At 38.0% G+C, this 24,534-nt stretch overlaps 1 protein-coding gene across 1 annotated transcript in view; it reads right to left on the minus strand.

Moving 5' to 3' along the window:
• Positions 1 to 24,534, minus strand: part of MUSK (muscle, skeletal, receptor tyrosine kinase) — a 64,771-nt gene that overhangs the window by 6,807 nt on the left and 33,430 nt on the right. The window contains exons 7-11 of the mRNA XM_005859764.2: positions 19,936 to 20,095; positions 11,236 to 11,242; positions 5,149 to 5,412; positions 3,609 to 3,784; positions 2,963 to 2,986 (exon numbers count right to left, since the gene is read on the minus strand). Coding sequence (XP_005859826.1) covers positions 2,963 to 2,986; positions 3,609 to 3,784; positions 5,149 to 5,412; positions 11,236 to 11,242; positions 19,936 to 20,095 — 631 coding nt within the window. The remainder of the gene's footprint in view (positions 1 to 2,962; positions 2,987 to 3,608; positions 3,785 to 5,148; positions 5,413 to 11,235; positions 11,243 to 19,935; positions 20,096 to 24,534) is intronic.

The raw sequence follows: 24,534 nt of genomic DNA on the forward strand, positions 1-24,534 counted from the left end.
TATTTTACCGAGCAGTTCATACCATATTTAACATGCAAGGAAATGTAATGTAATTCATAAAGTTTGTAGTGTAATTTCATTAATAAATAAAAGGGTAGTTTTTCCTAAAAAAATATCAGAAAATAGAATTCAGTGGCATATTAAGAGGATAATCCATGATAATTTAGGATGATTTATTTTCTAAATGCAAGAATTGACATAGTTTAAACAATAGTTTTGTTTTATGGGTTTAATTACTTCTTCCTTTAGGGATAGTTTTGTTTTGCTTTTCCTTGATTATTGTTTCTGATCTATTTGCTCTGGTCTTCCCTAGAGTGACATTAGTTGTATCTTTGGATTGAAATAATCAATTTGGAACTCCAGTTTCTTTCCTTTTAAAGTTTCTCTCCTCAACATGATTGTTAAAAAATGTTTTTATTTATTTCAGAGAGAGGAAGAGAGAGTGAGAGAAGGATAGAAGCATCAATGATGAGAATCATTGATCAGCTGTCTCCTGCATGCTTCTACTGGGGATTGAGCCCACAACCTGGGCATGTACCCTAACTGGGAATCCAACTATGACCCCTTCATGGGTTGACACGCAACCACAGAACCACACTACCGGGCATCTTCTCATCATGATTTTATCTCTTTATCCTTTTCCTCTGAACTTCAGGGGAATTTTATTCACTCATTCATTCATACATTAATGTATCCCCTAAATTAATATTGATTCTTAGGTATCAAGAATACTGTAGTGAACATGACACATCTTAGTGTTAAAGTATTTAACTGGGCCCTAGCCGGTTTGGCTCAGTGGATAGAGCGTCAGCCTGTGGACTAGCAGCGGTCACCAACCAGTGGCCCGTGGTTTGAAAGGTTGGCAACCACTGCACTAAAGGGTCCCAGGTTCTATTCTGGTCAAGGGCACATGCCCATGTTGTGGGCTTGATCCCCAGTAGGGGGCATGCAGGAGGCAGCCTATCAATGATTCTCTCTCATCATTGATGTTTCTATCTCTCCCTTCTTCTCTGAAATCAATAAAAATATATTTAAAATGTATTTAACTTGGAAAAATTAGTAAACAGGTAATTATAATAAAGTGTAAAAAGTGATACAAGAATGTTAAGAACAGGATGCTTGTGAACATCCAGGGGCAGCCCATTCCTGGTCTAGGCATACAGGATACATTTTCTAGGTAAGTAACAAAGTTAAATATAAAGGGTGAACAGGCAATACCAGTTGAAGGTGTATGTCTGTGTATGGCGGTGGAGAGATAGTATTCTCTAAAAAAGGAATAACATGTATCAGGGCCCAAACCAAACAGTTGTGGTGCCTTTCTAAAAGTACATCTACTAGTAAAAGTTTTATTGTTGAGTTGGGGAGTGTCTATAGGTAAGGCTAGATATCAAATGTAAAATTCTATAATAAATCACCTGTATATTGCATTGTGTTTTTACCACCGTCACCATATATTGGACCCCCTTTACCCTTTATGACCTCACCCCAACCCCCTTTTCTTCTAGTAACCACCACTGTTGTTTGTTTTTTTGTCTCGTTAATTTGTAAAACTGATTTTTTAAGAATAGAAAATGAGTTTTTGTAGGTAATTCATACTTATATCTTTATAATTGGCGTAAAAGGCAGAAATATGGGTACTTTTTGTGCGTGTTATTCCTATCTAATCTAGGATTAAAGGTCAGTCCCTTCCACACAATAAACCCTCAGTGAACTGCTTAAATGGATGAAAGAGTAAACAGTTGAAGGATAACATAGACCTCAGTCAACAATTAAAAGTCCAATCAAAGTAAACTTCGACTGCTTAAGACACAGACTAGAAACATTTCTTTTTCATTCCTTCAATTTGGGAATAACAATTTGACAGGCTTTCAGAATAATAGATTTTTTTGTTCTTGGTTTTCCCTAACTGCTCTTGTTTAAAAACTCTGAGGCATTCAGTTGCAGCCAGTAGCATTTTTTTTTTAAAATATTTTAAGTCTTAGTCCTTTAAGTAAGCCAGTAAAATCAAGTGCTGGCACTTAGCCAGGTGCAGAGGTGATTAGGTTTGGAATATGTATCACAGGAACTAATTATGATTTAAGTCTCAGAACACTCAAATCAGAGGAAGCTGACTGACATGAAAAACTTTTCTAGTATCATTCTGAAGATTTCTGCATTTTTGTAGGTTAAAGCACTCTCCGATACAAGTTAGTTTCTAGGACATCCCTTTTCAAGCAAACTTTTTGAATTCTTTCCCAGGAATTTTGAGACAGCCATTTTAAAATTATTTGATTTGTCCCTGTAAACTTTTTATTGGAAATTAGCTGTCTTAAAAACAACAACACCTATCTTCCAAAAGAGGGATCTGTTGTCACAGGTAAAGATCGTGAATTGGCTCAATGAAGAAAAAGATATTTGTTTTCACTCTAGATAATTAGCTGATACAAAAATCATGAAAGCAAAGTCAAAAGTGACATTTTCAATTTGGTGTATTTTATAGCCATGTACTAGTAAGGCAGTGGTTCTCAACCTTCTGGCCCTTTAAATACAGTTCCTCATGTTGTGACCCAACCATAAAATTATTTTCGTTGCTACTTCATAACTGTAATGTTGCTACTGAATCGTAATGTAAATATCTGATATGCAGGATGGTCTTAGGCGACCCCTGTGAAAGGGTCGCTCGACCGCCAAAGGGGTCGCGACCCACAGGTTGAGAACCGCTGTAGTAAGGGATCAAGCAAGCTAATAATCTTGAGGTAGGAGATATCATTTGTATCATTCACTAAATATGCTGCTCTCCATGGCCTAATTAGAAGCTGCAAGCTGAGACCAATGGTTTTTCTTCATGCTCTACCTTGGGTGACTACCTTGAAGAGGATCTGTAGATTTTGTTCTGGACATTATGAAGTATGAGTGTGAATACGCATGCACGACTCTACTTACATACACAGAAGGTTTCAAGGGCACAAACAAAATTACTTACTTGTTAGGTTTTCTTTTTTAAAATCTGAGGGGGAAAGGATAAAAATCTGTTTTAAGTGAGCATCCAGATATCTCATATATTCTGTGAGAGTGCTAAGAACAGCAAGTTCTCTTTCAGCTCTTTGATATGCAACTGGAAAACATTCTTTGTGTTAAATGTGAAAGGATTGCGTCTTGGAAATTAAGCCAGCTGTTAGAGTTCCTTACAAAGTTCATTAAAGCAGCATGCAGGGATCCAGCTTTGTTTTGGGAGGTCAGCACTTTCAAACATGTGGCTTATTTTTGCATGCTTAAAAATCTGCTGCACTGGCTAAGAAAGAGGACTTTATTCTTTTATTCAGTTCCTTAGCCATTTCTCTGCATATTCCAGAAAATAGTACAAGCTCTCCTAAGATCCCCTTCTGAAATAAGGTAAGCTCTCAAGCAGCAGTTAGAAGTGCTCTTTAATTTCTCTTAGAACAAATGAAGTAAATCCTTATACTAGCCTGTGCAGTTAGGATTCTGTTATTAGGTATCCACAGGAGGCAGAACTCAAAAAAAAAAAATTGAAATGCCTAGAAATATTAGGAGATTGAAGTGCACACCTTAGTTTCTTCAAAACCAGTAACTGTCTCTTAACCTCCAAAGTCTTGCGAGGACTCTGTTACCTAAATATGGCAGTCTGGTGCAGGCCCGCGGGTCCCAGTGCATGCTGGGGAGCTTGCTGCAGTCGAGCACCGAGAGCAGATGCAGCCCAGGTCTGTAGAGTCCCCTGTGGGTCTTCTCTTCCAGAGCCAGCCATTCTTTTGCACAGAAGAGCTCCTTCACCCCCAGGCAGTATTCTCTAAAACAGTTGATGAAGAGCAACACTTGATGAGTCATGGCATGTTAGCGCCAAATTTGTGGCAGTGCCTAAATTCTTTATTTTCAAAACATCATCCTAGCACATTGTTCTCACAAGAGGGTTTTTGAAAGGACTGTTTTATTGTAAATAATATGAGGCTTTATGGAATATATTATCCTGTCAGATGAAATGGTGTCTCATTTTGTTTGTAAGACATAATTAATGCTACTTTTAAAAGTAAGATGACATGTGAAGTACAGTTTTCTTGGAAAAAATACCAACTTTCAATTTCAAAAGGTATTAGATTAGGAATCTGTAAACTGTCTCCTCTCAGCTTTATAGTAGAATAACTACAAAGGTGCTGAAACAAGGTACACAGAGTTTTAAAAACACATACACTAAAAGTCATGGATCATTGTCAGTCAACTTCCATCCTGGGAGATTTTTCTCTAATCTCGGGGCTAATGGGCAGGGCCTGAGAAACACAGTCCTCACTCTGCATGCTTGTCTTTCAAAACAGAACCGCACAACTTTCCTGGCAGGCCTCAGGAGGGCCTGGGAGTCCTTACCCAGCCCCCGCTCCGGAAAAGCTGAGGCCTGTCCCTTGCTGTGTGCTTCCCTGCTTCTCCTCCTGCTCCCATATGAGACAAGACTGTCAGTACTTAAATTAAAATAGTGGGTGGAATGTATTTTAAAATATATACAGCCGGCCAGTGTGGCTTAGTGGTTAAGTATTGACCTATGAAATAGGAGGTCAAGGTTTGATTTCCAGTCAGGGCACATGCCTGGGTTGTGGGCTTGATCCCCAGTGTGAGGCATGCAGGAGGCAGCCTATCAGTGATTCTCTCTCATCATTGATGTTTCTATCTTTCTCTCCCTTCCTCTTTAAAATCATTAAAAATATATTTTAAAAAAAAATATATATATATATTTACACATAATATAAAGTAATATTCTGAAATGCTCATCTTGATCTCATATTTATTGGCAAATAATGCTGAAACACTTGTAATGTAGTTTTATTTTCCCTTTTCTCTCTTGGCTTACTAATAAGATCCATATTAGTTTAGATATTTTTAATTTCATAGAAAGCAAGGATATTTAAGAATATGATAATGTGAACAATAACAAGGGCAACAGAATATTATACCTTTACAACGTTTTCTAGAAGTTCAGGACCCTCGTATTATAAGGTATCATCAGTGATTTACATGGTAGGAGTTTTGTCCAATTAATTGCCTTCTATTTTGGACAAAAGCCAGTTTTTGCCTTTACTAATGCACAAGACAGCTTCCACTTTTGAAAACTCTTCCTGTTTGGAGACAGTCAAATACATTCACCCATTTATTTACTTTTAATTTTACCTGCAAATGGGTATAGGAGTAGGTACCACCCCAGGGTTGCATTCTTGGAAAATGTGGTTACACAGCAAAGCCTCCGCAGCTGGCCGGCAGAACGGGCTCACTGCTCTCAGTTCACTCCAGGCGGTGTGCGCGAGTAGTTCTTGGGCCTCCTCAGGGTCCGCGTAGGAGTTGTTGAAGAAAACAAGAGCACCGTTTGCCAGGACAGTGTTACACACCTCCCCTCTGTACTGGGCGCAGTAGCCTTTGTTATCTTTCTGTGGTTTACTGAAAGAAGCAGTGAACAGTGTTCCCAGTCACATGCTTTTTCTTAGCATTCAGTCTGCTTTTTTTTTTCCTCCAGTTTCCACATCTACATTACAGAAATAGGAGAAAATTGCACTAGCAAATTGGTTGAAATGCTCCATGTGAATACTGTCTTCACATTTCCACCTGCAATTATATCACCTCTGGCTTACTCCAGAGGGCTATAATGAGGATCAGATGTGATAATGGATGTGGGAAGCTTTGGAAACTATGGGGATCTTTATACATAGAATTTGAATGCTCTTAGTTAAGCAATCTGAGATTCTTCTTACAAATAAGCTGACATAGGCAAATAAATACATAAAAAAACATATTCATCATGATGATTAAAAAATAATCTAGCATAATAAATACTCTGATCCAAAGCTTTACAGTTTATCTGTGTTAGGATAGTTAAATACTTGGATTTTGTAGCATACATACAACTTTGAGACACTTTCCATACTCAGATTCTCTCACTCACCCATCTTCCCAGCATTCCATCTATATATATAAAACGCTAAGCTACCAGAATGACCGAACGACCAGTCGCTATGACATGCACTGTGGGGGGCAGGGCTGGCCGTGGCCCCTCCCCTCAGCCAGCCCTGGCCCCCATCAACCCCCCCTTCCCGATCGGGGGTGGGGCCCGCTGGCCAACCTCCTACAGCCCCTCCCCCCAGCCGGCCCAATCGGGGCAGGGCTGGCCAGACCCCACCCGTGCACAAATTTGTGCACCGGGCCTCTAGTTAAAGAATATAAAGAAAGCCGCATAAGTGGAGAGAAAGCATAGGATATGGCTCTCAGAGGAGTGAAGAGCATCTTTAGCTTTGCTACTTTCTCATCATCTGTCTTGGGGAAAGTCATACAGACACTCAGAGTCCCAATATCCTAATCTGTAGAGTGATGTAAATAGTTATTCTGAACTTAGATTATTGTGCATTAATGGATAAATTTATGTGGAGAAAAACTAAGTTCTATAGTGCTAGCACAAAAATAAGGTTAAAAGCTTATCCGCTATAGCAATTGAAGAGAATAATAGGGCAAATAGGCAACGCTGCTGGTATTTCCTTCACATATTCACTGCCTCCTTAATGGAGTGTTGGGAATTATATTAATTCCTATACTCACTTGACAAATACTTATTGAGCACTTGTGTGTAGGTACTATGATAGTTTCAATACATCCTTATGCCTTTCATCAGATTTCTATCTTTAATAATGACATACAGTTCTTAAGTTGTATTCTCATTTAATTTGTATAACTGTTGGAAGTTAGCATTTTATTATCTTTATATAAAGGATTCTAAGACAAGAAAATTAAGCAAATTAGAATTTGTGCCAAATTTTTAAAGTGTTAAGAAAACCCATTTGAATTTGAAAAATTGATACTTTAATTAGAAACCACTATTGGCTTTTTAAAAGCAAATCTATTAAATGAGATACAACTAAATCAGGTAAAACAATGAACTTCCAAGAAACAATATACTTATAATGTTTTGTAATATAAAATTTTCCTCTAATCCATACTTGCCTTTTCCTAATTGGTCTACATGAATTTGACTGTGTTACTTCTAGCATGTTACAGGTTTTTAAAATAAAGGCCTTGAATAAGAAAATACAAAACTCCCATGAAAACTTGGGCCAGGTAAGTTTGGGAAGACACCCAGAGAAATAGCAAAAACCCCACCTCTTAGGGAAGGAACTCGGTCTAAGATAACACTAAGAAAGTTTAAGAGAAGCACAATGTGGTGCTTTTAAGAAACTGAATAATAATACCTAATAACCAGAAGTAGCTCAAACTGGTTTACAAAATGGTCTCATATATTAATATAATATCTTGGTAAAAGGGAGGGTGGATAAGTGAAGGTGTGACTCTTCACTTAACAGGAAAAAACTGTAATGTATAAAAGTTCAGTATTTCCCCCACTGTCTCTGAGCTGAGAAGGGTTTATGCAGGCTTTGCTGTCACATGTTAACTATTGAATAACTGTTCTTTATTATTTCTGTATTTTTTAAATTAAAAGCACTCATAATTTTTTCTTTAATCACACAAAAAACATTTTTAAGAAAACATTGGAAACTAAAAAAAAAAAGAAAGAAAAAAAATAAGTGAAAATAGCCTCAGAGATAAGGATTATTAAGTCAGTTACTAAACAGTCTCTCATTCTGATTTTCTGCTGAGTCTCCTAAAAAGCCCTACATTTTTTTAACAACTTCAGTTGACTTGATAGTATTGAGTCTTCATTTCTTTTTGAATATTAGCTACATAACGCAAAAAATAAATAAATAAAAATCAAAAGAAAAAAACAGAATAAGTCTTTAATAGAAATGAAACTTTGGTTGCAGTTTTGGCTTTTCTATCAGCTTGAAGTTAATTAGCCTGTGCAAACCCTTTGCATGCTGGGGAAAACCGTAAAATACAAAGTATATGGTTCATATTAATTTTCTTTGTCTTCGTAATATTTCTGGAAGCATTAAAGACTTACTAGGATTAGCTCTACAATGTAAGAAATAATATACAGGATCAAATATACACATTTTATACATATGATATATGTACATATACATTATAAGTGGAGAGAGACAGAGACTGCCCAGTCATAGTTTCAGAGTTGAAACAACTTTTCTTTTTTCTCTCTTCTTTTGCAGACTTTATAAACCTCAAATTTTATGCAGTTATTAAATTTTAGAGGCAAAACACAAAGGCATATTGGGCCATTTTGTTACTCAACCTCCTAACCCTATCAAACAAAATTTAAAAGGAGCTCACAGCAGCACTCTAGGGGACAAGATAAATGCAAATAACTTCCATTGTTGTCTCCTGTTGTCTTTTGCAAGTGAGGAGACCCCACCCTGTCCGCAAGCAGTTCTTGGGAAGGCCCTTGGAGCAACACCAGAAGCAGCTGGTCCTGTTGTTCATTTGAACAGTGGGGCAGAGGTCACAGGGATCTGTTCGCAGAATGTTAGTTATTTTGGAATGATCTGCCGGACTGTCTCCAAAAATGCTAGTTAATATTTCTCATGTAGCCAGTCCTCTCTCTCCTGACAAACTAAACCTGGCTGATCTTCCTTTCTGTAAAGTTTCTCTCTTTGGATATTTGATCTCAAGTCCCCCGTTAACTTCTTTTATTACACACAATTTTCCTTGGTCAAATGGAGTACTTAAAGGAGTCTCACTACACCATTTACTCTTATTCTCTCTGCTTTAAAATGTATGTCACATTTTTAAAAGTGACTAGAGTTTCTATGAGGGAGACCTCCATTCCCTTTGAACACAATGCCTTGTCCATGCAGAGGACTAGCTGTGGTCTTTTTGAGATAAGGCAACCCCACTACTCCAGTGAAAATCCACACCTTCTACTGGCCTCCTTAAGGGTGGCCCACCTGTACCTCCTTTGATGTGGAAAAATCTCCTTTCCCTCTATCCCCACTGTCTGGTCTCCCATTGCACTTACCCGACAATGTTATGAGCAGGGTTCTATGCCACTTCCAATCTCCAAAGCAAACTGGAATATTTTATTCTTTCATGCCTAGTGTCTTTGTTCATGATTCATTCTCTAAGGCAGTCAACAAATACAACCCACAGGTCACATTCAACCTGCTGCCCGTTTTTATACTTCCTGTGAGCTAAGAATGGTGTTTATATTTTTAAATGGTTGAAAAAAACACACAAAAGAAGTCAAAATTATATGAAACTCCAATGCCAGTTCCATAAGTTAAGTTTGATTGGAGCAGAGCTATGTTCAATCATTTATGAGTGGTCATATTGTTTTTACCCTGAAACAGCAGAATTGAGCAGTGATAACAGAGACCGTAGGCCCCACAAAGCCAAATATATTTAATATCTGGCCCTTTGCAGAAGTTTGCCAACCCCTGCTCTAAAACATAGATCAAATGTCATTTTTCTGAAATGCCAGACCCAGTGTCCTCAAGTAAGAAGCACATGGCCTCCTCTGAAAAATACCTCTTGTGTTTCTTTTGACTAAAATTACTATCTATTTATTTTGTAGAACAGAGAGTGATGTAAAGACAAAATTAAAATTAAAAAATTTTGAAAATTTATTACATTAGCCAAATATATACACTTTGAATATTTGTACATATATCAGTTATAATCCATATATACATGAGAGTAATATATACAGTTTTATATATACTATAGGTAGTATACATGGTGTACATAATTACAATTAGAATTATTTTATAAATGTTTTATATCGTGGATTTTTACTTAGCATGATGTAAACATTTGCCTATGCCATTATGTTATTCAAAAACATTCTAAAATCACATCAATTTATCTTATTGATAGATATTGAAATTGCTCATACATTTCACCAATAAATAAAAGAAAAAAATTGTTTTGGATTTTATTGTTCATACACTTATTATTTCCCTAACATAAATTATTAAAAGTGGATTTATCCAATGAATAGATACAACCATTTTAAGTTTCTTAATAAAAATTGCCAAATGCTCTCTAGAAAGGTTATTGTAATTTTCTTCCTACCAACAGAGTTTGAGAGTGCTTGTGTTATCACAAGTGAAAAATGGTATGGAATTTTATTTAATGAGCATTATTTGACTACTAATGAGTGTAAAATTTTTCATTTGCACTTATGTGCATGTGAATGATCTACTTCTGTTCTTGAGACCTTGGAATTTGTATGTGCTTCCATTAATATGTTGAATTGTTTTGATTCATTACTTTCCTATATAGTGCTAGGAATAGAGTGAGTGGTTTAAAAATGCATAGAACAGGTGTGCTAAAGGGTCTGTTGGTGGCCTGCATTTTAATTTAACTTTTACCATGTTTATCATGTTTATGTTGTATGTCCCCTCAGTAGCTTATTCAGCTTCACTGTAGAATTCTTAAGGATCAGAAAGCTGTCTCTTAGAACTGTGATGAGTAGGTCAAATCTATATGAATTGGGACAAGATAAAGAACCAAATTTTTGTATGCAATGTATCCTTTCATTCCATGGAATTAGGAAGAGTGGTTGGTGGTTTAGATCCTGCTCAGTTACTGTGCTAACTGGGTTAGTATAGTCGTTACCAATCTAAGTTCTTGCATCTGTCTACCTGAGATCAGATTGAGGCTTTGTAGTTTGCTATGCAGTCCTGACAATTCTTGGTGCAACAAGTTCCGCATATAAAAATATAGTGATAATAGTGCTTGCCCCATAAAATTGCTGAAATGTTGATATGAGAAAGGTGGCAATCATAAATATACCACAAAACTTAGCTGCTGTTATCACTATTACTATTATTAATTATTCTTAATATCAGTTTCATCATTTGTAAATTTAGAGTTTTTATGAAAGTCAATTTTACTGCAAATAAAACACTATAAATTGCCAAATATTATATTACAAGGTGATACTTTCTTATCTACAAGATAAAGCAATGAGGGAGAGATTGGGAATCAGTTCTGGGTTCTCTTTCCAAGCCTGTAATTTACTAGCTCTGTAAGTCACTGGAACTCTCCAGTTCAAAGAAACTCTCTTAGTTTCTTTTCTGTACAATAGGGATAATAATAGTACCTATTTCCTAGGGATTTCCTGAGGATAACTTTAAGTAATGCATATAAAACCCTAAAAACAGTGCTTGATACACCATAGATGTTATTCAATAGATGTTATCCATCTCCATTTTCATCATCACCTTGTAAGAGTATTAAAAGGATTTGAAATTAAAAAGTTTCTGAAAGATTACAGTGCTCAGCAAATAGACAATAGATGGCATGTCAAACAAAAATTAAAACTCAACAAAACAAAACATTGATATAATAACAATGTCTTACCTCCATTCTTATAACAGGAAAGGAAGTTCCCACAGGAAATCAAATTAAAGGGGAAAAGAAGCAAAAATTAGTGCATTTTCATTTTATGGTTGCAAGAGATAGCTTTGATAACTCTAATTTCTTAAATTTCTGGAACGTTCTCTGCTTCTGCTAGGAGGCCAGATACCACATTAACAGGCAGATTTGGAGAAGATTAAGAAAATATTGAGTGTCTCCAGGAACTGAATTCAAGTCAAAGCAACCATGGGAACCATCAGTGCAGTCAGTGTTGTAGCTCCGAATATACCTCCATTAGTTACCCAGGGACTTTTCATCCAGAAAGTAAGATATGGAGGTTAAGTGGGAAGAGGTGACAGGGAGGGGTAGAGGAGAGAAGGAGAGATGAGAGAACTGTTGTTTCCACAGACGCATTAGCCTCACAGCCGTGTGACCTGTGCTCAGAAGGACTATATGCTTAGTTTACCGTACTGCTGTCACTTTCTTGAAATACTTCATTTTTTAACAAGAGACCCTGCATTTTCATTTCACACAGGGACCCATAACTTATGCCCACAGTGTGAAAGCTCAGGGCACTGAGAAAAGAGCCCCTCTCCTCAAGTGAGTTATGGAGCTAGCGGCAGAAATGGCCCCAACTTGGACTTTCCCAAGGCAGGAAGACCCTTGCAAGGGTGTAATTTACCAGCATCTCTGAATGATTTCATCTCTTTTTGTATAGGAAATCTAAAACTTCGCACTCTTTACCAAATACTTGATCTATGTCCTCTTGTCTCCCAATTCCCATCATAAAAGTAAGAAGTAAAACATATGCTTTGACTAAATCCAATTTGCCTTAACAGAATTTCTCCTAATGTCAATGTCTAACTCCTTTTTAAGTTTTCAGGTCCATTTGGGTGTTCTTCTTTTGCTGAGTTTCAAGGATTCTAAAAGGAATTCCTGCCCAGTTGGTGTGGCTTAGTGGTTGAGCATCGACCTATGAACCAAGAGGTCACGGTTGGATTCCCTGTCAGGGCACATGCTGGGGATGTGGGCTCAATCCCCAGTAGGGGGCATGCAGGAGTCAGCCGATCAATGAATCTCTCTTATCATTGATGTTTCTCTTGCTCTCCCTCTCTCTTCCTCTCTGAAATCAATAAAAATATATTAAAAAAATAAAATGAATCCCTCTGAGAAGTCTGTCTTCTTGAAAAACCTTGTAAACTCAGAGGTTTGTCTTTCTAATCATCTGTTTGGCATTTGTGAGGGTTGGTGACTATGAAGTTTTTGTAACCTTGAGTGTGTAAGTCTTGTCTTTATGGGCTTTTTATTAAATGAGTCTGATGATGAGGCTCAGAAACCAACCTACATGAGGCACCACCATGACCCAAACCTCATGCCAATTCTGCCACTGTACAGATAGAACAGGTGGAAGGAGACATCAGGAAATTCTTCCAGAGAAATGGTATGTAATTTAGAGAGGTAAAGGCAGATTCTGAGGGCAGCTGAGCAGGGAAACCTGTTGAAACTTGAGGAGGCCAAGGTTATGTATATGAAAGAGCCCTTAATTTAAGATGTAAAAGGAGGACTCAATACCATGGATATGTGCCAATGCCAAGGAGAATCCAGGCATAGTACTTGGGAGGATATAGTAAGCTTAGATATGCTTCTATCTCAAGGACAAGTAGGAAGGAAAAATATAATTAATTAAGGGTGCATTGTTGTCTCAAGAATATGAAGAAAATCAGTGGCTGCCCTCATATTCTGGGTTCCATGCATTTCTTATTGAAATTTCTCCAGTCATATTTTCTTTGGAGGGAGGATGGGGAGTAGGGAAGGGGTCCAAGAACCTTGCAATCATAAACAAGTGCTTTTATCTCAAAACAAGGTATTTTAAAATCCCCAAAATTTCCAACAGTCATCAATATTTGTAGTATTTTTTAAAGTATCTGGGAAAGTCAGTAAAAATTTGGCTCTCTTCTAAAACATACAGCGACTCTAATATAAGCAAGCTGCCTGATTATAAAGAGTGCTTAGCTCTTATGCCTAACTGCAGAACAGCTGGTAGCAATCATTGTAGCTACTGGCTGTTACTCCTTCTTCCTTTCCCCCTTTATTAAAGACAAAAACAAAATACCTTTAATCAATATGAAATCAGATAGCCAGGTGGGTACTGAAAATATTAGGGAAAACACTTAGTAAAGAATGATTGTCTAATCACTCTGCTGTATACCTGAAACTAGTACAAAATAATATTGAATGCAAACTGTAATTGAAAAGTAAAATTTAAGAAAAAAAACAGAAAACTTATAAAGCCACCATGAAATGCTGGAATAATATTCCATTGTGTATATTCACCACGTCTTCTTTTTCCATTTGTTTGTTGATGGACACTTAGGCTGTTTTCATATCTTGGCTGTTGTGAATAATGCTGCAAAGAACATGAGAGTGCAAGTATCTCTTCAATATCCTGTTTTCATTGTCTTTTGTTTCCCTAGATATAAATACAGAAGTGGGATTGCTGCGTTATATAGCAGTTTATTTTTAATTTCTTGAGGAATCTCTATACTATTTTTCATAGTGGTGAATCAATTTGCATTCCTACTAACAGTGCTCAAGAAGTCCTCTTTTTCCTCACATCCTTGCCAACACTTTTTAACGCTTGTCTTTTTGATGATAGCATTCTAATGGGTATGAGGTGATATTTCATTGTCACTTTTGAAAATATGTCTATTCAGATCGTCTATCCATTTTTTAAATCATGTTGTTTGTGATTTTACCTTTTTAAAGTTGAATGAGGGTTTTTTAAACATATTTTGGATATTAATTCCTTACCAGATACATGATTTGCAAGTATTTTCTCCCATTCCATATATTGCCTTTTTATTTTGTTGATGGTTTCTTTGCTGTGCAAAAGCTTGTTATTTTAAAATAGTGCGACTTATTTTGCTTTTGTTGCTTGTGCTTTTGGTGTCATATTTTTTAAAATTGTGGAAGAAAACAATGTCAATGAGGTTGCCACTTATATTGGCTTTTTCATCCTGATCCTAGAGGAAAAGCTTTAAATCTTTCATTGTTGAGTATGATGTTGGTTTTGGGTTTGTCATATATGGCCCATATTGTGTTGAGGTATGATCCTTCTATACCCAATTTGTTGAGAATTTTTATCATAATAACATATTGTATTTTGTTGAATGCATTTTCTGCATCTATTGAGATAATCATATAATTTTTATCTCTCATTCTTTTAATGTGGTATATCACATTTATTGATTTGCATCACTGGGATAAATCTCACTTGATCATGGTGTATGCTCTTTTTAATGTGCTATTCAGTTTACTGATGTTTTGTTTAGAAACTTTGCATCTGTATTTATCGGGGGTAGTGGTCTGAAGTTTTCTTTTCTTGTAGTGTCCTTATCTGGCTTTGATATCAGAGTAATGCTGGCCTAGTAAAATGAGTTTGGGTCTCTGCCACAGGGCCCAGGTTTCTGATGACAAAGAGAAGGCATCTTGCCAACTATCCTGTGATTTGAACCTTTTGGAGTTGTGACTGGAGGGGAAATGCAACTTCCTGGTTCATAGGGAGAGGTTCCAAAAGTTTTTCTGACTCCTTTTGATGACTAACAACAAATGTAAATGAGTCAGAAAGGAGTATATCATATTTCTTAAACAATGCATAAGGATTTGGGCAAGCACATGGAAGAGTTTGGGGAAAATGAATGCTGATCTTTTTTTCTTTTCTTTTCTTGTCTTGTCCTTAAACAGTATAAGTATCATTAAACTTAATCCTAAGCACTAGACCAGATTTTTCCATTTCCAGTTTTCCCCGCCAGGATGAGTAAATAAATACATGGAGCAAAAACTTCTAAGTGAGACACAAAGAATATGACAAAGGGGCTGTTGACTACAGAACACTAAGGGAGGATGGGGTTGAAAAAATAAGAGAAAGAAGAGTCTGAGGTAAGGAAGCATTGCCAGAATGTCAAAGGGAGGCACCATATCTGACTCCAAGCTCTGGTCCTCTGGCCAGCCCCACCAGAGGCCAAAAGGAGAGAGTGACCTGAAGCAGAAATAGAGAAAGCAGGTGCCACAGCCAAGCTCTGGAAGATCTGGGGAGCATAAGACCATGCTTCTTTGAAATGATTCTGAATTAGAGTGACTCAACGGATTCCTTTCACCACAGTGGCCTCACTTCTGTAGAACATTGGTCCAGGGAGCACCGCAGAGTTAGAAGGTAATTTCCTCAGTGATGGCAGAGGGACCTTCATGAAACATCTAGCAGATTTAACTAAAAGAAAAAGTCAAAATGATCAAGAGAAAATGGCAGATGTCTCATGGTGTTCAGAGGTCTTATTCCATTGTACCATTGAGACACCCTCACTGGATCTTCCTGGGGAAATGTTCGGCAAAGTAGAGGAGCTTAAAATCTCCTCATAGTCAGTGAGATCCACAGGGAAAACAGATCAGAGGCTGAACAAAGGGCCTTATATATTTTTATGAGTTAGCAAATGGAGGGAGTTCCTCTTTCCTTGTCTTGGTAACTTTTTTCTCCCATGTGCAGAAGGATTAAAATTTATTGATTCAAGTACAGTACCTAACACTTGCTCAACATGCATTTTCAGGCTCATTGCCTGAAGTCAAGTCATTGCTGGTTCCATTGCCCCAACTGAGGTCACTGCTCCTCACCGGCATTCAACTTTGCTGCTGCAGCATATTTCAAGCCCTCTCTGCTGCTATGTGCCAATCCATGAGTTGCTCCCACCATTCCTTTACCCACACATATTCTAGTGCTATTTTTCCTAGGCTGCTGTTGCTCATTGCCCCCATCCTCACTCTGGTCTAGTCTCAACATTGACCACTCTTCCCTGAACCCTGGGACATTGCCTTTCTATGCTGCCTGTCCACACCTTAGGGCTCTTTCTACCGTCAGAAAATACGATTTTCTTTTTTAGTGTGGGGGGATGTAGGGGTAGGAAGAGGGAGATTACAGCTTCCTCTGCTGGTATATTCTATTTATTAATGGAATTGAATCAGGTTCTCATTTGGGCTGGGATAGGGATGAAGGGGAAATGTTGCTGTAGATGATATGATGACAACCATGTTCTTTCATCATCAAGAAATCATGTCCACATGATAAATCTGCCTTTTCCGGGCAAATATACCCATTTTATTAGGTTCTTCTTATTGGCCATGCCACTACCTTCTGTGTACTTATTATGGGTAAGCTCTGAAGGTTGCTACACTAAAGGGGGAGTTTGTGACAAGTCCCTCCAGCGTGGTATATTGTGAAAAGGAGGGAAATAAGGAAATTTAGAATTCAGATACACATTTTATAGATTTCTTTTTTTTGGACCAATATCCTAGAAGAGATGTATATTGCTAAATTAAGGAAAAAGCCAAAAGCATAGGGAATTTTTCCTTCGTTTTATTTGACAAGCTAGAAACAGAAAATCTTATAAAGGTCTCTTACCCTGACGTGGGATGGTCACATTAGTGTAAAAATGGTAACATGACGTGGTTGGGTAGAGAGCAGGGCTAAGTTGGTAGGTCTGAATCGCTCTTGGATTTTGTGTTACTTGCAAATGATTCAGAAGTTGCATCAGGCCCCATGAGGGATAAGAAGGGCTGGGTTGGAATTCAGCAGGCCTTCCATAGTAGTGAGAGACAGGGTGACCTACTTGCAGAGCCTCTAGAGAGGGGCTTGAAGAATCTGACTGAGATGCAGAGGGCTGTGCTGCTACAGGAGGAACCTCAAAGGGGCTGAGCCAGCTGGGGAGGTCCTCTGGATTCTAACCAAGCCCAGAAATGAGATCATAAGTGCTCTGGCTGTAGACTTCCCTGGAGACCAGGGCGGGCCCAGAGGATACCACTGCATAAATTTAAGTCCCCTTCTCCCATGCCATCTAGGGAAGGGATGGAAAGAGGAAAGGCAGGAAGAATCCTGGCAGGGAATCGACCTTTGAATGACTTAATAATTTCCTGAACTGAGACTCTCTTAAGATTAACAATATTATTTCTTCTTTTCTGCCCAGAGGAGGTGTAAATTTAACTAGATTAGATCAGTTCAGTTTTTCTCTCTCTCACTCTACACACACACACACACACACACAAAGAGATTTTTTTTAACATTGGATCTTGATCAAATATAAAACATAACATAATGAAACTAAAATAATCTCAAGTAATTAAAAGGCATCAAAATTTTAATTATTTAATCTCCTGAACCTTCTCACGTTCTTATGTTTTGTTTTTATCTATCATTATTTGTCTAAATACCTTCCTCAAAATCTCAGACACATCTTAACTCATTCCTCTACCACATTGTCGTATTCAAACACTTTATCTAATCTAATAATAGACAAACATGGTAATTGACCCTACTTTCGCTACGCCTCCCATTGGCTAATCAGCGCGATATGCAAATTAATGGCCAACAAAGATGGCGGATAATTTGCATACTGTAGGCACAGCGGACAGCGTCATCCCGCCTGCCCCGCCGCCATCCAGGCCTGCTACCTGCGACCAGGGGCGGCGGGCGCTCCGGGCCGGAGGGAAGGCCTGGGTTCCGGGTGCCAGAGGAAAACCGGTGCCGGCAGCCAGGGGGAGGGAAGGTGTATTGCATGAATCTTTTCGTGCAACAGGCCTCTAGTATTCGAATAAATCCCATCATTTCTATTCTGCTTGGTCCCATGCATCTCTTCTCTTCTCTCTGTACCAATGGCTACTGTTGTTGTTCAGACATTTATGAGTTTTCTAGACTCCTAGAATAGCCTCCTTACTTCTTGCCATGCCTGCCAAAGTTCTGACAACCAACATTTATTTTTTTAAAATATTTTTATTGATTTCAGAGAGGAAGGGTGAGAGAAAGAGAAACATCAATGATGAGAGAGAATCATTGATCGGCTGCCTCCTGCATGCCCCCTACTGGGGATCAAGCCTGCAATCGGGCATGTGCCTTTGTCCATAATTGAACCCTGGACCTTTCAGTCCGCAGGCTGACGCTCTTCCACTGAGCCAAACCATCTAGGGCTCAACATTTATTAATTTGATAAAGGATATATATGACCGTAACACTTTTCCCCTCTAAAATAATTAAATTACTTCCATTGATTGAAGGCTACATTCAACCTACTTAGGCTCTTCATAACCCAGCTGGAGCCCACATTTCAAACTTTTTTTCCACTCTTCCCATCATTCCCAGTTCCCATCATGCTCTAGACTTGCTGTTTTCTGAATACACTTCCACTTTTTCATCTCATACTCATTACTCCTGCTCCATTCCTTTAAGCACAGCCTTTCTTTTTCTGCTGTACACTGTTTATGCATCTGCCATAGAACATAGTCTCTGCCATTATATATATATGGCTGATTGACTTCCTTTCTAGATTTAAAGTCCCTGAAAGTCAGGGACTTCCTTGTTAATTATCCCATTTGTTAATTAAGTTTATATCCTTTACCTAACACAACGGCCTGAATCAGTGTATGTAATAAATGCATGTAAAAGTACTTTATAAACAACAAAGTGCTGTGTAACCAGTAATCATTTTATTATTTGTTGAATTGAATTTACTTTTAGGATTCTCACCCATTTTCTCTGGGAGAAATGTTTTCCCTTCAGTGGAAATTTTAGAATAACTGATATGATGTCTCAAGACAACATAGGCACATATATTCCTGGAGAAGACCTTAGTTTTAGAATCTTCTCTTACTTTCATGGGCATGCCTCAGAGGTCCAGCTTTGACCAATGCTCCCTATATATTTTTTCATGGTCTCTGTTCACCTGATATTAAACATCACAAACATTACTAGAAATTTCCCCATCAGGACAGATGAAAGAAGTGGCACTGTAGTAAGAAATGCCAGGCTCTGGAAACCTGGCACTGGTTCTACCAATGCTTGAATTACATGTACACAAGCATCTTTCTGCTGACGCTTGTGTAGTGAACATACTATGAATATAACATGCTGGGCATTTCCTGATACAGGGATTATTTTCATCTCTAGGGATTCCACAAATGTTCTCAGAAGCCTTTGGGACATTTAAATTTTAAAAATAAACCTTCAAAACCCAACACAAGTATCCAAGAACTCAATGTATCAGCCCTTTTCCTTGAAACACCTGTAAGTCCTGCTATCACTTGCATGAAACAGGAAAGGGAAAGACCACAAGATAGGTCACATACTCCTAAGCAAAAATGCCCTCAAGAAATAGCCATGAAGAAATTGTCACAACCATGGTATAGACTTGCCAACTTACTCTTTGAGAGCCTTGGAAAGTTTGATAAACCCAAAAGAAAGAAAGAGGAGAAAGGGAAAAGGAGAGAGAAGGGAAAGGAGAGAAAAGATGGAAAAGGAAAGATAAAAAGAATGAAAGGAAAAAAGGAAAGGAGGAAAGAAGGGAAGAAGGGAGGAAGAAAGGGACAAAAAGAGGAAAAGAAGAAGGAAGGAAGGAAGGAGGGAAGGAAGGATGAAGAAATGAAGGAAGGAAGCTTTTGAAAGCTGTTACCCATCACTTGAGTAGGTATCTGAGGATAAAGTTTTTGAGGCAATACATCAGCAAAATTAACAATTATGGAGTGTTCACATGGAGGATAAAAATAAGCCAAAAGTGACTGGAGTAAAATATATTAAAAAAAAAAGATTTTTCCCAGTATGAAATATTTGTGGAATGGAGCCAACTCTTCTCCCCTCCTGGAGCAAGCAATTGCGAAAACCCACCTTACCTCCTATACTGACAGTGGCTGCAGCCTTTGAAGTAGTGAATTTCTCTCCATGCTTATTAGTAGCTATGCATGTGTAGAGTCCAGGCTTGGTGATAAACAGCTGCAGTCTTGAGTCAATCACTCGGTCTTTCACACTTTCTTGAATGGACCCAGAAGAAACCTGATGGAGTAAGGAGAAAAAAACCACATAGAATTAGGTAAAAGATTTCCTAACTTCCTGTATCAGTAGACGTAAAAGAAAATGGATTAGGATTATGATAAAATGGCATGTAGTAGATTGCAAAAATACAGCCTTTTCTGTCTGTATGTCCATGACCTTGTAATGTGACTTTGTGGCTTTTCCCTCAAAAGGAAGCATCTTTGAGTATAGATTGGCCTTGTGACATGATTTAAAAAGACACAGAGATTTATAAAGTTCTTGCACATTGTGGCTTGCTATCTTGTTGCTCTTGGAACCTGTGACCTTCTGTGAACAAGCCAGAGCTAGCTTGCTAGAGAATGAGGTACATATGGCCCAGTTATTCCCACTGTTCCAGCTTGGAGCCAACAGTAACCCCCTAATATATGATAAAGCCATTCTAGATCAAGATCAAGCAGTCCTGATCCAAATGAACAAAACTACCTAGTTGACTCACAGACTCCTGAGCATTAATGAATGGTTATTGTTTTAAGCCACTGAGCTTTGGATGGTTGTGATACAGCAATAGATAACTAATGTAATGAAGGAAAGATATATGGCGTGGATTCCCCAAGATACACTATCTATCTTTTGAAGATAAGAGATAATTAAGAATGAGAGGTTGAATACTTTTGGTCTTATTTTCATAACTCCTGTTCAGTTCCCCACACATACACTGGATAGCTGGATGGTTACCCAGAAGAATGTTTGTGCAGCTGATTCTGTTTCTGAGGCATGACATACATCATGCCATACTACTTAAATCAGAAAATCAAATGTCTTGGAAGAGGCAGGCTATCAATGCAGTATTAGCACATAGTTGACAGGTTAATATACATAAGTACTTATTTATTAGTCATCATCATTCCAACTCTGTGGTTGTCACTGCCCAGTGCTTTCTATTATGTTGCAGAGTTAGAATTTGTACCCTAGTTTGACCCAAAATCCTGTGCTTTTCCTCACTCTTACAGTGCCTTCCCTAGTCCTCCAAGTGAGAACAAATGAGTCATTAGAAAACAAGAACAGTAACAGCAATGATCTCCACAGATCAACTAACCATGAACAAAACGAATATCTGACTTGAATGTCATTGTTAAGGTGGTGGCATTTTTTAAAAAATGGTGATTTACCCCTTTTTCAGCTCTATGCCATCTTTTTAATAATTATTTTTTAAATTATCACTGCTTATGTGAGGGGGAATGCCAGTTTGAGGAAAATTTGAATGGAATGACAACTAAGGCTTTGGTTTGCCTTGACATTATCTTGGAGGGTGGAGATGGGTTCCATGGACTTCTCTGCCCAGTAGAAGGAAATGAGGCTGGGAATGAGAAATTTGGAGCCAGTTATTTTACTGTTTTGCCTGAGGAAGGATTGTAGACTATAGCAAGGGGGATGGAAGCCCTGGGTTGAAACCAGCTTTCTTTCTTCTGCAGCTGGGTGGCTGGCTGGCCCTGGAACCAAGCACTCTCTATAGCAGTGGTTCTCAACCTTCCTAATGCCGCGACTCTTTAATACAGTTCCTCATGTTGTGGTGACCCCCAATTTCATTGTTACAAATTGAACATAATTAAAGCATAGCGATTAATCACAAAAACAATATGTAATTATATATGTGTTTTCTGATGGTCTTAGGCGACCCCTGTGAAAGGGTCGTTTGACCCCCCAAAGGGGTCTCGACCCACAGGTTGCTGCTCTGTAGCAATCAGGCAGTGAAGTTTGCCTTGTTAATTTCTTTGTCTTTTTATTCTCTGCTTGCATTACTAGAGTCCATCCTTATGATAAAAACTATTTATGTGAACATCAATTTACCTTAACTGGGGAAACTTCCCAGGCCAGATCAAGTATTGTGGCATTTCCCCCAGATAAGCAGACTGGACTCTATGAGAAATTAACAAGGTAGAGAGAAAAATATCTTTAAGAGACATATACTCAGTTGGGAATTCAAATAAAATTCATTGTTGTATTTATCAGAAGTGTAACTTATTATGAATTTGAGTGTCCAACTTAGATCAAAAGGACTGAACAACTTGAAATACATTTTTGGTCTCTCCCTAAATTTTTGTTTTGTTTTTAATTATAAAAGTGGGGGGGGGTAGACTCCCTATATTTTAATACAAAGCAACAATGAGAAAAAAGCTGAAGACCTCTGTGCTCAATCACCATGGGGTTTGCTACAAGGATGTCTTGTCTGTAAATATAATCCCTTTATAGTTTGTAGAAGTGAAATCTGTGGAAAGGTACCTTCCTCTGCAAAACTAGTCTTTTCTTTCAAGAAGTACAATGCCTTGAAAACAACTCTGAAACGATTACCCCCCCCCCCCGTGCCCCCCGTGCTGCCTAAATTCCAACTATTTTCATGTTCACACCTAAGAAAGTCATTTCTAACATCTCCTCCAGGTCACTGAAAACATTCTTGGTAGGGAAAATAAGTGATTTTTAAACTGCCTGACCTCTCTTCTGGATTTCATCCAGGTATTGAAATAGTTCAGCGAATAAATGGAGTTACGAGGTTCCTTGCTTGATCATGATGTAGCTCCTAAATGCTTTTCCTCCTGTTTGCAGAGGCCTGGCTGATCCAGTTTGTGACTCATGCACAGCGGGCCTTGTTAGTCATAGTTTGAATTTGTTTTTCTTTCTTCATGGATCATCCTGACCAACAGTTTAGTATTTTTGATGACATAAAAATATAAACAACCCTCTGCCCTCCATTTTGATCTTCCTGCCCTTCAGGTTTAAAAGATCAAAGGGATGAGTTCAGATTTTTACTGTGAGTGTTGACCAAGATTTGCCTGGGCAAAACCAAGACCTTCATTGAGGTGACTGTATCTGGTGTTTACAGTAAATACGTTATTTTCTCCAAGTCATCCAGGCACGCCAACCTGAAGGAGCTGGATAAACAGCTCTCTGCTCAGTGTGTGGTGTTCGCTTTCTGAGATAGTGACCTCAAAAGAAGGCAAACAGGAAGCTTTATTAAGAAGGCTTAGTGGTTCACACCTGAGAAACCTTTTAGAACAGGGGTGGGGAACCTTTTTTCTGCCAAGGTCCATTTGGATATTTACAATATCATTTTGGGGCCATACAAAATTATCAACTTAAAAATTAGCCTGCTATATTTGTTAAAACATTTCATTAACTTGCCCCTAATGCCTTAGCAAGGCCAAACGAAATGATTTCGCAGGCCTTGTATGGCCCACAGGCTGGATGTTCCCCACCCATTTTGGAAGGTGGCAAGGTGGTTAGAAGACCTGTGGGATATTTTAAATATGTCATTAATATGTTAATGTTGTTTTGAGATAATCTATCCACAGTGCTGGATAATCTCTTTTCATCATGCTTTGAATTTAGCATAGAAAGACCTTTGTAAGGTATTCTGGCCTCACTGGCCTTGTCCTGCAAATAGTTCCAGCTAGCTGCGATTAACTCGCTGAGCTGTTTGGTGTGATCCAGGGGATACAGGTTCAGGGACTTGTAATAATCCCTATCTATGCATCACAGAAAAAGGAATAATAGTCGGAGAAAATGTCCATATTGTTTCTGATCAGCATAGCCATAAACATTGGCCTCTTTCAATCTGGCTGCTAAAATATTCCACAAAAAATTGATATATATAGTTATTTTTATTTAAACAGCTAATAGGATAAGATGACTTCAAAGCTCATGTACACTGAACCTAACATTCTGCCTCTTAAAAATATGTGTAATATATAGGTGAGCCTTTCTTTAAGAAAATTTACAAACACAATTCAATGCAGATGATTTGGCTATTTGTTTGATAACATTCTTCTAATAAATTAAAATGGTTCAACTTTTAAAATATTTTAGGAACTATATTTATTGAACAAAGCAAGACAGCATGCAATTTTTCTACATTTTTTATTGAATGCCAAAATAATAGATATTACTATAGGTATAACTTGAAATAAATCTGGTTATCACAATACAAGGATATTTTCTTTTAGAAAAGCTCTCCTCCACATCAAACTACTATTTCTAATGTTGTAAAACAAGAGGAATATTACAGCTCACCCTGCAGTTTATCTAAGACTACAAATTTTCATGAAAAATAAGTGCCGTATCCACAGGAAGAAAGCAAAATAATTCATGAACACTTTGGGCATGTTGCTGCCTTTTTCTTGTTCTTTGGCTCTAACTGTTCGGAGTGTTAGTTTATTGGTGTGTTCACTGAGGGGGAGAAAAGGAGCATCCACATCTTTTAGAGGACCCGTTGTACTTAGTAGTGTGTAGTAGTGTGTTAGCGAAGTTAATTCACTGACTTGTAGTTAGGAAAGAGCCACAGTTCAAACTCTGTTTTCTTTATCCCGTGCCTAATAGCTCCCAGGTTTGCATTCATCTTCATTCAGTACACCCAAAATGATAACAAGGCTGTGAGCTCTTTCCTGTTCTCCTTAACAGACTTTCTG

Source organism: Myotis brandtii, unplaced genomic scaffold, assembly GCF_000412655.1.
Source record: "Myotis brandtii unplaced genomic scaffold, ASM41265v1 scaffold13, whole genome shotgun sequence".
In the NCBI taxonomy this organism is placed as follows: Eukaryota; Metazoa; Chordata; class Mammalia; order Chiroptera; family Vespertilionidae; genus Myotis; species Myotis brandtii.